At 37.0% G+C, this 12,969-nt stretch overlaps 1 protein-coding gene across 4 annotated transcripts in view; it reads left to right on the forward strand.

The window, feature by feature from the left end:
• LOC110828706 (peptide transporter family 1) overlaps positions 1-12,969 on the forward strand; it is a 33,185-nt gene that overhangs the window by 8,488 nt on the left and 11,728 nt on the right. For 2 of the 4 annotated variants that reach the window (XM_087340886.1, XM_087340887.1), the window contains 4 exons: positions 2,253-2,305; positions 11,281-11,359; positions 11,867-12,008; positions 12,408-12,497. In XM_087340886.1, coding sequence (XP_087197012.1) covers positions 2,253-2,305; positions 11,281-11,359; positions 11,867-12,008; positions 12,408-12,497 — 364 coding nt within the window. Of the gene's footprint in view, positions 1-2,252; positions 2,306-6,754; positions 7,015-10,210; positions 10,334-11,280; positions 11,360-11,866; positions 12,009-12,407; positions 12,498-12,969 lie in introns of those variants that run through there. The other 2 variants (XM_087340889.1, XM_087340888.1) reach the window with 2 other exon arrangements.

Here is a 12,969-nt window from a genome sequence, read left to right on the forward strand (position 1 = left end):
GCGTATGCAAATTTATACGCTAGTCGAGTTTCTATTGTACATTTTTTTTTGACGTAAATACTTCTATAAGGAAGGGTCATTCCGCAAAAACGTTTTACGAAAAATTGACAGGAAAATGTGTAAGATGGTTACTTAGGAAACGTCATCTGTTTACTCAGAATTGTTGTTACCTAGGAAACATTTCATTACATTACATTCAGCTACCACAAACCCTTCTTAAGCGTAACTAATTCAAGTTGATTAAGCAATGTCTTAATCAAACTTATCTCAATTGTAAAGCATGTATAAAGGAAATATTTAGAATAAAGCCAATATATAAACTTCCTTTCGGTAAAGACGTGTTTACGTCAAATTCTCCGGAACCGTGGTTCCACCGAACTGCTATTTCTTGACAGATTTTCTGCGATTGTTATGAGCAACGCAAAAACTTGTTTACGTGGTAGTCACGTGGTAATATGGGATAAATTATAAGTTCAAAAATTTTGAACGGGAAACTTGAAAAGTGCAGACAAGATTTCTTTCATCAGACTTCCAATCGACACAGTGAAGCTGATAGTGGTGGAGGAGTCTTCTTTCCTGGATTTCGAGTTATGCCGTAGATCCGACATGAACATACCGTTTTAAATTCTAGGAGAAGCAAAAGGGCTGACCGCATTTCAGCCCCTGTCATTGTTAGAGTTTTATTTGTTATTTAATTACGCTGATGGAATGGTTAATAAATTAGGGGGAACGCAGAAGAAAGTGGTCGTGGCCTATTTTAAGGTACTGTCCGGAATTTGCCGAATGCGACTTTATGTTCTACTGAGATGCATTGCGTTTACCGATAAAGTTGAAAGTAACTGTCACTACCCGGCTCCAGGCAAGAACTCCTTTTATTTACGTAAATTAATTTTATTGTTTTTAGGGAGCGGTACTTGAATCGTATCGGGGGAAAAAAACTTATAGATTTTGGCGGGATCCGGGAAGTGACACGTTCAACTTTATCAGTGAACACTCTGTATTCACCATAGAAGTCAGAGCGGTGGGCGAGGAACGTGAAAGTTTTGAATTTGGGAAACAGTTTACATTGCATCTAAATATATTGTAGATAGCATCTTATTGGAGGTACTGAGGAAAACAACGATGTACAGCATTGGGGAAAGTCTTTGCATTGCATTGAAGTTATGGTAATTACTGATGTTAAAATTGTGTTCGGAGTGACCAGAAGCTGTAGGTCGATGCCACAGAAAAGCCTTTCGCTGTCATGTCGACGTAACTTACTATCGATAATTTAAAAAGCGTAACTCCATGACCGGTCTTCGTAGGTTCAGATTAGGAACACGTAATTTGCAAGTCAGACACTCTGTCAGTTGAAGGGATCTTATCAAGGAGGTAACATTCCCAGGGGCCATCACATGGGTGGGGAAATTCATAATCACCTGTTTTTACTAGCTCCGTACGTAACCATAAGACATATTTTCTTTCCGTTCTTCTGTTTTTCAGCACGCACACACAAATGTGAATTTAATCGAGAAAACATTTTCAAAATTATTCAGCTGAAATATGAAACAGCTTTACACAGGTAGATATTTGAAATGCATCTGAAATTTAATCATTTGTTAAAAATGGTAATTTTGGGGCCACAAATCGCATATAATTCGAGAACTGAGTCAGGTCGCTTAGAACACTGAAAAGGAACGCGAGTTTTACATGCCTACTGAAGATGATAACATTACAATTAACATCGAACCATGTAGCCACATGTTAATACAAAATAAATAATAATTTATTTAAGCCTTAATATTAGCCCTTTAAAGCCCTGTGGTAACTATATGTACCACATGTTTTATTAGTAACTCTGTATTATGTATTTATGGCTTTCATATGGTTCTGAGAATAAACAGTGATTAATTTCCTTAAACGACGTTAACCAGTTGATCTTCGTAATGGTGAAGTGTGGTGTTTTCTTCGCGGTACGGACTGGATTCTTAAATATTATTTACATAAGCTTCGGCTTCAAAGGGCTAATTAAAACAGCGTTAACCAATTGATATTTGTAATGGTTAAGCCTTGTGTTTTCTTTGCGGTACGGACTGAATTCTTATGTTATTTAGACGAGTAGCTAACACGTGGATATTGCTTTAAAAATAGTGGCCTACATTTTAAACATGTGTCAGTGAACAAGACATGGGGGGGCTATTAACACGCGGTTCATCTTTATTTAACCTCTGACCCATCAGCAATTCTTCACTGCAAGCTTTCTTTTCTTTCAGCCACATCTCTGCTGAACAGTAATGCTGATGTTGATGAAGAGAGTTCAGAAGAAGTAAGTTTAACTTGCATTCATTTTTGCGTAACTGATTGATAAATAATTCATACAGGTAGCCCTCGATTTGCGCCGGTTCAGAATAACGCCGATTTTGAAACCAACAAGTCAAAAATTATATTTTTTACTATTACTTATAACGTTTTACAATGTATCTAGTACTGATTCTTATACTAAATCATAATTCTCACGTCGCTGATTTTGAATAAAAATTCATCTCTGCAATTACGTATGTTTCGTTTAAGCGAATTTGCTCCAATGAGATCGATGAATCGGTAAAAGCTGTTTGTGAAAAGCAAACTTTTGTTTATATTGGAGTTTGCTCTTATGCAATTTCATTCCTGGCGCTTTAAACTTTCAAAAGACTAATTTAATCTCTGCGGAGGTAATGGGGTTATTTTTACTGCGTGATTTTTTATAGGCCGGCGTCTTACATGAATGCAACTATCGCATAACAGCAGAGGTGAATGTACACATGAAAGACCAACGAATTGCCGATTGTAAGTGTATAAAATATATTTGTTAAATTCCCTTCATTTTATTTACGTTATTTCAGAGCTTTAAATATAACGTCATTATATTACTCGTCAATGTTTGGGTGCTGGGGAACATGTCATTGACTTCCCGTTGATTTACATCATAAAAGAGTTTCAATTCACGCCGGTTCCGTTTACGCCGGCGTAAATCGAGGGCTACCTGTAATAAATATTTAAATGAAATGACGTAGGTAGAAGTTCTAGACACAAATACCATAATCTTATTCCATCGCTTATTATCATATGGGACGTTGACAAATGTTATGGAGTGAAACTTTGATACATTAGTCTCGACGTTAAGATATAAAATACAAATAAAACAAAAGATTTGCTATATGACAGTGATACATTGTAATGTTATCAGTTGTTACAGCGTTGTAGATAAATGGAGCTCTGCTGTAAACACTTGTTATGGAAGGTGAAATGTAAAATACTGATTGTGTCCGCGATTGTTCCAGTAATTAATAGTTTTTATGTGTCTCTTTGCTGATCTCGTCACTGTATCTCCATACTCATTTATGTGCGACAGCCCTGACCAAGTAGCACATTATCCCAAGTTAGGGGCTTGTCTCCGAACCGAAACTTGGCTGGTATCAGAGTAAAGGTAGTATAGATATAACGTAGATAACATCTGGAAGTTTGTCCCCAAAACACTGATAATAATTGTAATAATCCATAACATATTTACAGTTTCAAGCAGTTTGAACTAATCGTCTGTGCTAATGTATTAATTAAATACGTTATATTTTTTTTTGATTATTTATTTACAGTAGTCCTATCGAAATATATCATAAAATCACAAGATTTTAGAACTGTGTATGTCTAATAGGAAAGTAGGCTATATGAGTTAAAGGAAAGAGACCACGTGGAAGACCTAGTCGTAGATGGAAGAATAATATTAAAATGTATTGTAAGTAAGTATTGTTTGGAAGTGTGGATTGGATTCATCTGGATACGGGTAGGGACTAGGGCTTTTGTGATCACGATAATGAACTTTCGCAATTCATAGGAGACGGGGAAATTTTTAATTAGCTGAGCGACTGTTAGTTCTCATGAAGAATTCTGGTTCACGTACTTTGTTATGATTTATGAGTTCTGGAAGGAAGTCCAGTTTTTTAAATATGATAAATCTAAGTTGTGAGCGGACGAATTTTTATCTTGCGTCTGTCAAATGTTATGGACATACAGAATGACCAAGATAGGATTAAAAACAATTTAACAGGATTGTGCTATTCTGTGGCGTGTAATAAAATACAGTTGAAACGTATTTCTTGTTTAAAATTCAATTAGCTTTTAACTGAGATAAGGCGAAAAATTCTGTAGTTAATGCGCGCAGTACAATGAAGACGTCACGACATATTCTAGAAATCACTAATCCTTGTGATAATCGCGTCAGATGCACGTGACAATTAAGAAACGAAGGTTACAGCGTCATGTGACTTGTTACACTTCAAGCGTGGGAGGACACTGAAACGTCGCATTTACATCTGTGAAGCACGAGGCTCATCTAAATATTATTTAATAATTCAGTCCGTACCGCGAAGAAAACACCGCACTTCACCATTACAAAGATCGACTGGTTAACGCTGTTTAAGGAAATAATCGCTGTTTACACTGAGAATCATAGTTCGTCTGATTAATATTTAAGAATTCAGTCCGTACCGCGAAGAAAACACCGCACTTCACCATTACGAAGATCAACTGGTTAACGCTGTTTATTTTTAGAATCGTACGAAATGCGTGGCTTGGTGCTTAGTAAGTACCAGGAAGAACTTTACGTTTGCCTTATTATGAATACTTGTACTGTGCAATCACGCGATTGAACAGAATGTCTCAAATAAGAAACAAAAATGATACGTCACCAAAAGACACCGTTGGGTTGAATGGCAGTAGCAGAATTATAATTTCTTTCAATAGATAAATTAGAAAGCAGTCGACTGTATAAAAATGAGGACAGCGGAAGTGTCCATAATGCCAGGCTAGGCACAGCAGTTGCAGTGTAAGAAGGACTTACAAGCAGACGCGGGAAGGAATTGTTGTTTCGAAGGGGTGAAGCTATTGTTCTCTGTAGAACTGGGAACCCTAACGGGCCCTTTGTCCAACCCCCAGATGATTTGTGAGTGAATAATAGAGCAGCGGTGGAATGGTACTGACAGGGGAAAACCGAAGGACTTTGAAGAATTTCCTGTCTGGTGCCACTTTCTCCCATATGAACCGCCCTGGGCGCGAAGTAGGGCCTCTGGGGTAAAAATCCGGCCTGTAGGAGGGTAGTGTTATGTAAAGTTGGCGCAACAGATGTCGGGGCTACAAGTTATGGTGATCCTTTTGCTGTCACCATCGGAATCATTATTAAATCCTACATATATTTTAATATTATCGCCCCATTCAATCCTTGGTCTGGTATGCTGTCTCTTTCCTTCGGGTATTGTAAATGAAACTTGGTATCATTTAAAATATTTCCTGGAACTTGTACGTCTGATTTATTTATTAACGCTGTCAATTTCTCAGACTTTGTAGGAGTCTCTAGATAAGAATCGGCATTAGTTATTAGATTTATAATCAGATTTACGTGGGTCTGCGTCCGAAATATTTGCAGGTTTCCTGTGAGGAATTACTTCGCGTTTGTTTACGTCATCATTTCAGGAAATGTTATCGGTAGAATGAAGCAGCTTGCGAACTCTGACCTTTGACCGCTGTAATGCGCTGTATTGTTAAACCGTCGTTTCAATTTTAATTTTACAAAAACTGCATTATTTCGACAACTTCATAAAATTGGTTATGACTAATGAGAGTTATGAAGGATAAAATGTCATGGTCACTTTTGGGTCACGACCAACATCTTAATTAGTTATGGATGCTGTGGATAATTTTTGTTGTTTTGCGTCGAATTATTAATAAATTGGAAAGTATATGGAAGGAAACGGTCGTACACAGTGTATTTTTGTTTGTTTAATATATCTCTCAAAATAAACACGGAATATTTCCTTAACAGAATTAACCAAATTATCTTTGAATGTTGATGTGTTGTATTTGAGGTATGATATAATGATTTTATAAATATGGATGTGCTTCGGTGTCAGAGGATTATGGTAATACCCAGAATTTTTTTTGGAGGATCTGAGAGATATAGGAAAAACCCTGAGTCATTATTCCCAGGCTCAAATATTTGAGCCTGGGACCTGTTGAATATGAAGCAGGAGAAATAACCGTTAGGTTGGCAGTACGTCTACAAAACAGTGTTCTAGAACAATTCAGTTCAGTTCAGCTATACCGCTGATTACACCTACGTAGTCCACTCTACTAAAACACGTAAGCTGCTGAAGACACAGTCCATTACGTGTTGAAGTCAGCAACAGAAAATGTATGTACGAAGTAGCAATCGTATCTATTAGTTTCAAAAAATTAAAGAGAACCACCTGAAGATGACCAGTAAAGGTTGAAACATGTAGTAGGTTCTTAATGAACATTGAAAACTGTAACAAAAAATTGTGTGGTCGAATTTTTAACCCCCATAAAAAGGAGTTATAACAACGAGGATTGGCGGGGCATGTAGATTGAATCGGGTATATGAAAGTCGTACGAAGTGTTATCGGGAAGTCCTGAACGAAACAGACCATTTGGGATAAGTAGGAATCGATGACGGGAAAATATTAAAATGGCAGACATCAACTGGATTCATTTGGCTAAAGACTGAGGTGACTGTCGATTTCTTTTGGAGATTCGTGAACATCGAATAAGTCGGACGTGAATGTGTCGATGTCATGAGAGCGAAAGGATAAAAACTCTTTGTGTCTGAGTGCTGTAAGAAGATGTATCAGATGAGATTCGAGCAGTGTGTCTCATGAAGAATAGTAGTTGAGGTAACGTATTCCAAGTCACTCATTCGCTAGCCTGAAGGAAAGAGAGACATTTACATTCCACTACGAAGCCGCGGCTGCTAAGGAAGTGGGAACAGGTCTCGTGTCACGACACACAACGAGTTTGTCTCTGAAGAGATGGGTCTAGTTTTCCAGCGGACTTCAGTAGGGCATGCGCTCAGGAGTTGTCCACTTCACAGAAGACCACGACGTCAACACGCAACACTAATTCCAAAAATACTGACCACTCGTGTTTATAGATGTTTTAATATCAGTGATCTTGTGATTATTACGTATCATGGTTACACAGAAGAAGGTAATTTTGTTCATGTGTTCCGCGTTTTTTGTGTTACGTGTGTATTGTGTCACGGATTTCAGTGTTACCACTTGCTGTAAACACAATGCCAGTGTTTGTTATGAGTCGTAAATGAGAGAGAGAGAGAGAGAGTTATAAATAGCGAATTTCTTATGAATATACGCAGTAATGTTATCTGTTTGACGTGACTTGCAAAAATTACGTCATCTCAATCTTAAATAGTATCTACAACTTCATACAGTAAATAACAACAAAGAATTCCAGATATAATTAAACATTTATGTGCTCAAGGTCTATTAGAATTCGCTTACGGCATTCCAAGTTAAGTCTGTGTAAAGCAGTATTGCCAACCCACGCAGACCTTAAATTCTCTTGCAGTGCAGTAATAATAAAATAAAACATTTAGGGTTTTTATGTAAGACGCTTTGAACAGTAGTTGTTACTGAGTTAAGAATTATTTAAATTCACATCTACTATTTTATTTTTATTTAGTGTTCTGTCTGACGACAGGTCCATATGAACAGGATCCTTCCATCCTTTTCTCGGACTGGGACCTGTTCATATACGTTCTTGGCAGATGATCCAGAAGTGGTTTGCCATTGCCTTCTTCTGTGTGTGAATGGAGTAATTGTTGGGATGCCACGGAGGAAAACTCCGTGTTGCCTAGACCACGGCCTTGCCCAACACAAGTTATAAATTCGGGCACCGCCGGGAATCGAACCCGAGACCCCAGGATTACAAGGCCAGCGTTCTAACCGCTAGACCACCGTGGCAGAAAACTATAATTTTACGTATTTTACTTACTTTTTGCCTTGCTTTGAGGAAAGAAATCACCAAGGGCACTGAGCGTGTTTGAGAACAGGACGCTTAAAATAATATTTGGATCTGAGAGGAATGAAGCGATAGGGGAAAAAAACACTGCGAAGAGATTAATCATTTGTTATTTTTACTAAATATTATTAGGGTGATTTACTAAGGAGGAGATGAGGTATGTCACATTGCTTTCGCTTGAGTGATATTTCTGTGTTATGTTAAATTTCTTTCTTTGAAATTCACACACATGTCCCTAAATGTTCATCAGTAAGGTACATCCAAATTCTTGATTTGATGTTCTTTATTAAATCAGATTGATGATATTAACAGATCGTCCTTTTTGATACGAGGTAATGTAGGATGGTACAGTATTTTTAAAAAAAATTCGCTGGGCGCACGTAGAATTTTGGAGGGTTCAGTGCAGCCCTCGGGCCGTGGGTTGGGAACATTCATTTGCTAAGTTGGACCGATAATATGCGGCCGTGGGGGCTAATACAACGCAGATCAGTCGAAACGGATTCGACACTTGCGAGATATCAAACTTTTTGACATCAATGAGCTATTTAGGTCCTTGGCCTGATTTTTTGAGGTGAAACGCTTTGCAGTTCCGTGCCAGTGGATACTCAGGCACTGCAATTCTTGAATGAACTTCGTTGGCATTGTTTCACGTTCGATCATGGTCGTGTTATGTGGTTGAACTCGTTTTAGTCACGTTGAACTTGGTCTGATGACAAGGTGAGATTTCAGGTTCTTAAAGCGGGCGAGTGTGAAGATGGCGTCTGGGATGTTGCGACCTAGAAATTTACCAACGTTTCAGAGGTCCTCAGAGCCTCCATCGTCAGGACGATGGGTCCTGATGCTGGAGACAGTACTCAGTTACCTCTGAGATGTTAAAAATATATTAAAATTGGCCGTCAATCACAATATAAGATAATTAAAAGATTAAAACATCATTTTACGTTCCGTATCGAGTACTCGATTTACATGTGGAACATTTTACGACATGTTTCGGCTATATATAGCCATCATCAGGTGTTATGTTATAAACTTTTTAACTGAATTACTGATTTTTAATGATTTTTAGTTTACATTTTTCTTATCATGTTCACGTCCTTCATATTGTATCTTCATCCGTTGTTGTGTTGAGCAAGTTTACATGATTACTGTCAGCTATTTATTTTGTTTTCTATATTCAATTTTCATTAATAGTATTGAAACCTTTACTTCACAGTCCAATATACACAACATTGGCATCACTACGAAATACAATCATATTAGTGACATGTGACACAACAACGGATGAAGATACAATATGAAGGATGAGAAAATGATAAGAAAAATGAAAACTAAAAATCATTAAAAAATCAGTAAAATTCAGTAATTCAGTTAAAAAGTTTATAACATAACACCTGATGATGGCTATATATAGCCGAAACATGTCGTAAATGTTCCACATGTAAATCGAGTACTCGATACGGAACGTAAAATGATGTTTTAATCTTTTAATTATCTTATATTGTGATTGACGGCCAATTTTAATATATTTTTAATACTATTTAAATAAATCACAATATGACGCACCTACAATATCTCTGAGATGTTGGTAAATTTCTACCAGATCGCACGATGTTACGGGACGGATAAGCAAGAATCAGCTTTTCATGATTATATCCAGATTAGTGCAAAGGCTTTCGAGTCATAACGAAAACGTGGAGCACTCAAGAAAAACTGTATTCTGCATAAATTGCATTACATTTTTCGAAGCAACTTTTACTCGAAATTTTTTTCGTTCCGATAAACATGTATCGAATTTCGCTGCAGATGATCGCAGAAATGCGTGCATTATTTTCCGATTCTAACAGATTTCTTTAAATTTCTTGATGACTCTTGGTAAAACCTCCAAATAATTAGATTTAAACAAAGTCCGTTGTATAGATCATCGTATTGTTACGTGCGGATAGATATGGCGGAACTAATATTCTCATTGCTTAAACGTAAAACGCTTTATAGCACTCTGGTATTGCCAAGAAACATTGTTCATGAAACCCAAATGGAAGTCCTCTGGGTTGTGTCGCCGTGTGGATACTAACATTTCAGAAGAAAAAAAAACATACAGGCCCTATTTTCAGACCTGAAGATAGAGGCAGTATGTTTTATCGAGACGTTTGTATCTGCTTACAAATTTTTATACGAAGTTACTGCCCAGAAGATCAATATCGACATTTCGAAGAAGAAGATGAATCTGTCCTTGGGCGTCTTCCTCCGGTACAGGTCCGTTTACGTAATGACGGAACCGCAATTCGTTATTAGTCGTACTGGAGGGGAATTTGGACGCAGTGGGGAATAACCGGTTCCAATTCCTGTAAAATTTCCTTGTTTTCAGAACTGCGTGATCACGGCCGCTGAAATCAGGAAAAGTGAAAAACGGCTTGAATTCTGACGACACCATCAAATTACTATGAGCTGTGGCTTAATAATTTAATGTCCTTCCGCAAATATTATTATGGTAATTAAATAAATGAATTTAAGATGGCTCTGCATGCAGCACATATGGATGAGAAGAGAATGCTTAAATTTTTTTCTGAAACCCTGAAGGGGAGAGACCATTGGGAAGTCCAGATGTAGATGAATGGGTAATATTAAACCGGATACGATTATTGAAGAAATCGAATGTCATAATTCTAAGTTCTAAGACACAATCTAGTGAGAGGCTTTTGTGATCACGGTAATGGACCATTGTTCTCCATAAAAGGAAGGGTAATTTGTGATCAGCTGAGAAACTATCAGTCTCTCGATAATAACTCTGATTCATGGAATTGGTTCAAAAAAATGCATAAGAGGGTTGTATCTGTTTATAATTTTGTATTAATATAATAATGACAGTAACTCATTGTATACCATGAAAAGATAGGATGATAAATCAGCAATGAATTGTAAAGGATATGAAAGGAAGCAGTCATGGACTATCCTAGCACTAGTGTGGAGAGACTGAGGACAACCGTAAACAACTTCAGTCAAGATAGCTGCTTCCTGGGCCTTGATTTGAATCTGGGAGCTGCTGGGTACAATGCAGTGCTGATAGATGATATTTCTTTTGTTATTGAGAAGATTTATTAGCATACGTCTCCTCAGATTTAGGCTAAGTAAATTAAGAGATGGAGTTTGGGGTAGCTCAGTCAGTCCGAATGACTGGGGCTCGATCCGTGGCACAGGCAAGAGATTTTTCATCTGGTGTCTGTGTCTGGACTGGCTCCCGGTTTTGCCAAGCCTTCTATCCAGAAGGTACCAGCGGTCCTTTCCGTGGGGGTATAGTGCAGCTGACATGACGCTGACCACTCAACCTTGTCTAGTTCTGAGATCCGGAATGTGTAGGAGCTACTTTCTTACTTTTAATATCAGGCAGGTCATTTTAAATTCTAATTTGAGCATTTTATCACTTTCTTTTATTTACAGAAACCAAAATATCCAAAGTCAGTCTTCTTCATCGTCAGCAATGAGTTTTGTGAAAGATTTTCATATTATGGAATGCGAAGTAAGTAAATTCATTCTTACTGACACGTAACCCTGGTGTGTGTGTGTGTGGTTGTTGGTTTTTTTTTTTTTAAGTTTTCTGTCTAACGACAGGTCCATATGAACAGGATCCTTCCATCCTTTTCTCGGACTGGGACCTGTTCATATACGTTCTTGGCAGATGATCCAGAAGTGGTTTGCCATTGCCTTCTTCTGTGTGTGAATGGAGTAATTGTTGGGATGCCACGGAGGAAAACTCCGTGTTGCCTAGACCACGGCCTTGCCCAACACAAGTTATAAATTCGGGCACCGCCGGGAATCGAACCCGAGACCCCAGGATTACAAGGCCAGCGTTCTAACCGCTAGACCACAACACACAAAAAATTTCAGCAAATTTACTATAGATTCATGTGTAAAATTATAATCCCCTCTGAAACGTCGGTCAGTTTCAGACAGACTACGTGGCTCAAGACCCCATCTTCATGTTTGTCACCATGAGAACCTGAAACTACACTGTTGACTGTTTCAGCAATACTTGCCCTGTACTTGAGGAACATTCTCTTATACAGCGATGACGATGCCACGGTTATATACCATGTATTTGCCATGTTCTGCTACTTCTTTCCGCTCTTTGGGGCCATGTTGGCTGACACTCTGATTGGAAAATTCAGGTGAGTCTTGAGTTTGAAAATCCATAGAACTTTGTAAATAATTTGACACACATAATGTGTTCAATCTAACATAGAAGTTATACAGGGTGTTCAAAAGTCTCAGTAGTCTCAAGCCAAGAACACGAAGAAAATGGCAACATGATTACGTTTGTCCACGTTGGTAGCATTGATTTATGACAGTTGTTTACTACTAAGAAGTGATTACAAGTTACGGGATATTAAATATTATATGTTAAATGTTTATGTTGTTAGTTATTTGATGTTTTTAGATCCAATAAAGAATTTTAGTGATTTGTGTCAGTAGACGTTTAACGTGCTCGTATTGCAATGCTTGCATTTTCAACATTATCAGATGTAAAAACAGAATTTTATTGAAGTCTTGTTTGTTTTTGTTTTTAGGACCATCTTCTATATTTCCATCGTTTATGCCATCGGGAATGTTGTCATATCGGTCGCTTCAGCAACAGGAGCAATTGAAGTGCCTGCCAGGTAAACACGCCGTCATAATTTCTTGGTCCGTTTTTAAAATTTTGTCATCGTGCTCAAATATTTTATGTGTCACTTTGAATAAGATAATTTTTATACAAATTTGACATTTTAAATCAAAATTTCAAATTTTTATACGAATTTGACATTTTGAATCAAAATTTCAAATTTCTATACAAATTTGACATTTTGAATCAAAATTTCAAATTTTTATACAAATTTGACATTTTGAATCAAAATTTCAAATTTTTATACGAATTTGACATTTTGAATCAAAATTTCAAATTTTTATACAAATTTGACATTTTAAATCAAAATTTCAAATTTTTATACGAATTTGACATTTTGAATCAAAATTTCAAATTTTTATACAAATTTGACATTTTGAATCAAAATTTCAAATTTTTATACAAATTTGACATTTTGAATCAAAATTTCAAATTTTTATACAAATTTGACATTTTGAATCAAAATT

Source organism: Zootermopsis nevadensis, unplaced genomic scaffold (assembly GCF_977971745.1).
Source record: "Zootermopsis nevadensis isolate Lab colony 2312 unplaced genomic scaffold, Znev_1.0 Znev_ptg000061l, whole genome shotgun sequence".
Lineage (NCBI taxonomy): Eukaryota > Metazoa > Arthropoda > Insecta > Blattodea > Termopsidae > Zootermopsis > Zootermopsis nevadensis.